The sequence below is a fragment of the Wasmannia auropunctata genome, unplaced genomic scaffold (genome assembly GCF_000956235.1).
Source record: "Wasmannia auropunctata unplaced genomic scaffold, wasmannia.A_1.0 LD336095.1, whole genome shotgun sequence".
NCBI lineage: Eukaryota > Metazoa > Arthropoda > Insecta > Hymenoptera > Formicidae > Wasmannia > Wasmannia auropunctata.
This window is the reverse complement of record NW_012026795.1, coordinates 548,497-550,875: the sequence shown is the minus strand read 5'-3', so window position 1 is coordinate 550,875 and position 2,379 is coordinate 548,497. Positions and strand designations below refer to the sequence as shown.

General features: G+C 43.1%; 1 protein-coding gene across 1 annotated transcript in view; it reads left to right on the top strand.

Annotated features, from left to right (window-relative positions):
- The first annotated feature begins 104 nt into the window (after window positions 1–104).
- LOC105462784 overlaps window positions 105–2,379 on the top strand; it is a 10,795-nt gene continuing 8,520 nt past the window's right edge. Inside the window, exon 1 of the mRNA XM_011709636.1 lies at window positions 105–2,360. Coding sequence (XP_011707938.1) covers window positions 105–2,360 — 2,256 coding nt within the window. The remainder of the gene's footprint in view (window positions 2,361–2,379) is intronic.

Here is a 2,379-nt window from a genome sequence, read left to right as displayed (position 1 = left end):
CATATTACCCGATTATTCCGTACGTTACATTTTGGCGACCGTGACAGGACATTAGTATTGTTAGTAACGTGTGGGTGTGAGAAAATAATCGGTAACACGTCACGATGGAAAAGCTCAAGAAGTCTCGTACCGTTACTCGTATAGCGTTCACGCGCAGTCTGACCTTGTTAAATGCAGCATTATCAGGAGAGAGATCGGATGTGCAAGAGTTACAGGTACGATTTGCTATGGTAAACGAGAAACATGTCGAGCTTGAGGTTATCAATCAAAAGATGTTGGAGGTTATGATCGACGGCGACGCGAGTGAAGAACAGCTCGCGCAGGAAATTGAGGCAGCCGACGATTATAGAGTAAAGTATCATCAAGCCAAAACTGCAGTAGACAATATATGGGACCGTGGCCAAGCGATAGCTGTCGTTCAGGATGCCGGACAAGCGATGCAAGCTCCCAGGGACAACAAGCGTGCGTATAAGTTGCCGAAAATAGAAATACCGAAATTTAGTGGAGAACTCAAAGACTGGTTGCAATTTTGGAGCTTATTCAAGAATATACACGAGGATCCGACAATTACCAAAGAGGACAAATTTCAGTATTTAATACAGGCGATGACGAAGGATTCCAGAGCGAGCGAAGTAGTAAGCAGTTTCCCGCCGACAGCAGTTAATTACGATAAAGTGATTACGAGCTTGAAAAATCGATTTGGCAGAGAGGATCTACTTGTAGAGGTATACGTTCGTGAGATGCTTAAATTAGTACTGAGCAAAACAAAGGTAAATAACTATACGCCTTTATCCAGAATTTATGACAGATTAGAAACTCAGTTACGTGCCTTAGAGTCACTAGGAGTTACTACGGATATGTGTGCGGCAATGTTGTACCCACTAGTCGAATCGTCATTGCCGGAAGACCTCCTACGTGTATGGCAAAGAAATCCTAAGGCAATCGCATCCACTACGTCAAAACAGCGGCTAGACGAATTGATGATTTTCCTTCAAGCAGAGGTATTAAGTGAGGAAAGAATTGCCATGGCAGTTGATGGATTTGGCCTTAACGATGAGCAATCTACTAGTCAAAATAAATCTAAGAAGAAAAGCAAGGCCGAATCGAAAGAAATTGCGACAGCTGCCGGACTTCTTTCTACGAAGGAAAATAAAAATCCTTGCATATTTTGCGGTCAGAACCACGACAGTGCCTCATGTGTAAAAGCGAAGAAGATGTCACGTGAGGAGAGATGTCAAGTTGTTAAGAAGAAGAACGCCTGTTATCATTGTTTAAAGACAGGTCACAGCTATAAATTCTGCCGCTATAAAGAGAAATGCGCATGGTGCGGCAAAAGGCACGTGCTAATTATGTGCCGCAACGTGTCAAGTATATCGCCAGATGATAATCAGAAAGAGGAACCTACCGATGCGCAGGAGCAATCTAGTCTCGCCAGTGTCCTTATGAATTGTGAGGTATTTCTACAAACGCTTCGTATCAAATTGATTAATAAAGGAAAAGAGCGTGTTGTTCGAGCAGTCTTCGACACCGGGTCACACAGATCGTACGTGCTGGATAGTTATGCCAAAGAGTTGGGTTTTGAAGTCGTGGGCGAACAGCAAGTTGTACATATGTTGTTTGGCGGCACGAAATCTAAACCACAGCTACATAAAGGATACAGAATCGCCGTACAGAGTTTAGATAATTCCTATTCATGTAATTTTGTTGCTCTTAGTCAGAATATTATATGTCAGAATGTTCCTTCGGTGAATAAAGGACCATGGCTACAAGAACTGCAACGAGAGGGAATAAGACTTACGGACGTTGACAGCAAAGATGAACCGGTAGTCGTATTAATAGGAGCAGACATTGTAGGAAAATTACTGACCGGAAAACGGAAGGAGATCAAGTGCGGGGCTGTGGCTTTCGAATCATTACTTGGCTGGACGCTGATGGGGAAAACAAATATTCCGTCCAAGCCAAAAGAGGACTCTGCTCTCATGGTTGTTTCCATGTATACTCGAGAAGCAAAAGTTGACGATTTATGGAAGTTAGATACACTGGGCATTACGGATCCAATTGTAAAGAAAACGAAGGACGCACGACAAGCAGAGATAAAAGAGCGCTTTCGACAAACAATTAGATTAAATGAAGAAGAACGCTACGAAGTATCGCTTCCATGGAAAGAAGATTATTCACCGTTAGCCGACAATAAGAATGCCGCGAAACGCCGGTTAGAGTCTACGACGAAGAAGCTGCGGGATCAAGGATTCTATGACAACTACCAACAAATATTCGACGAATGGTTATCCGATGGAATTATCGAGAAGGTATCAGAAGAAGAGATAACGTCGGACGGTTACTACCTGCCTCATAGACACGTGATTAAAGAGAGCAGCA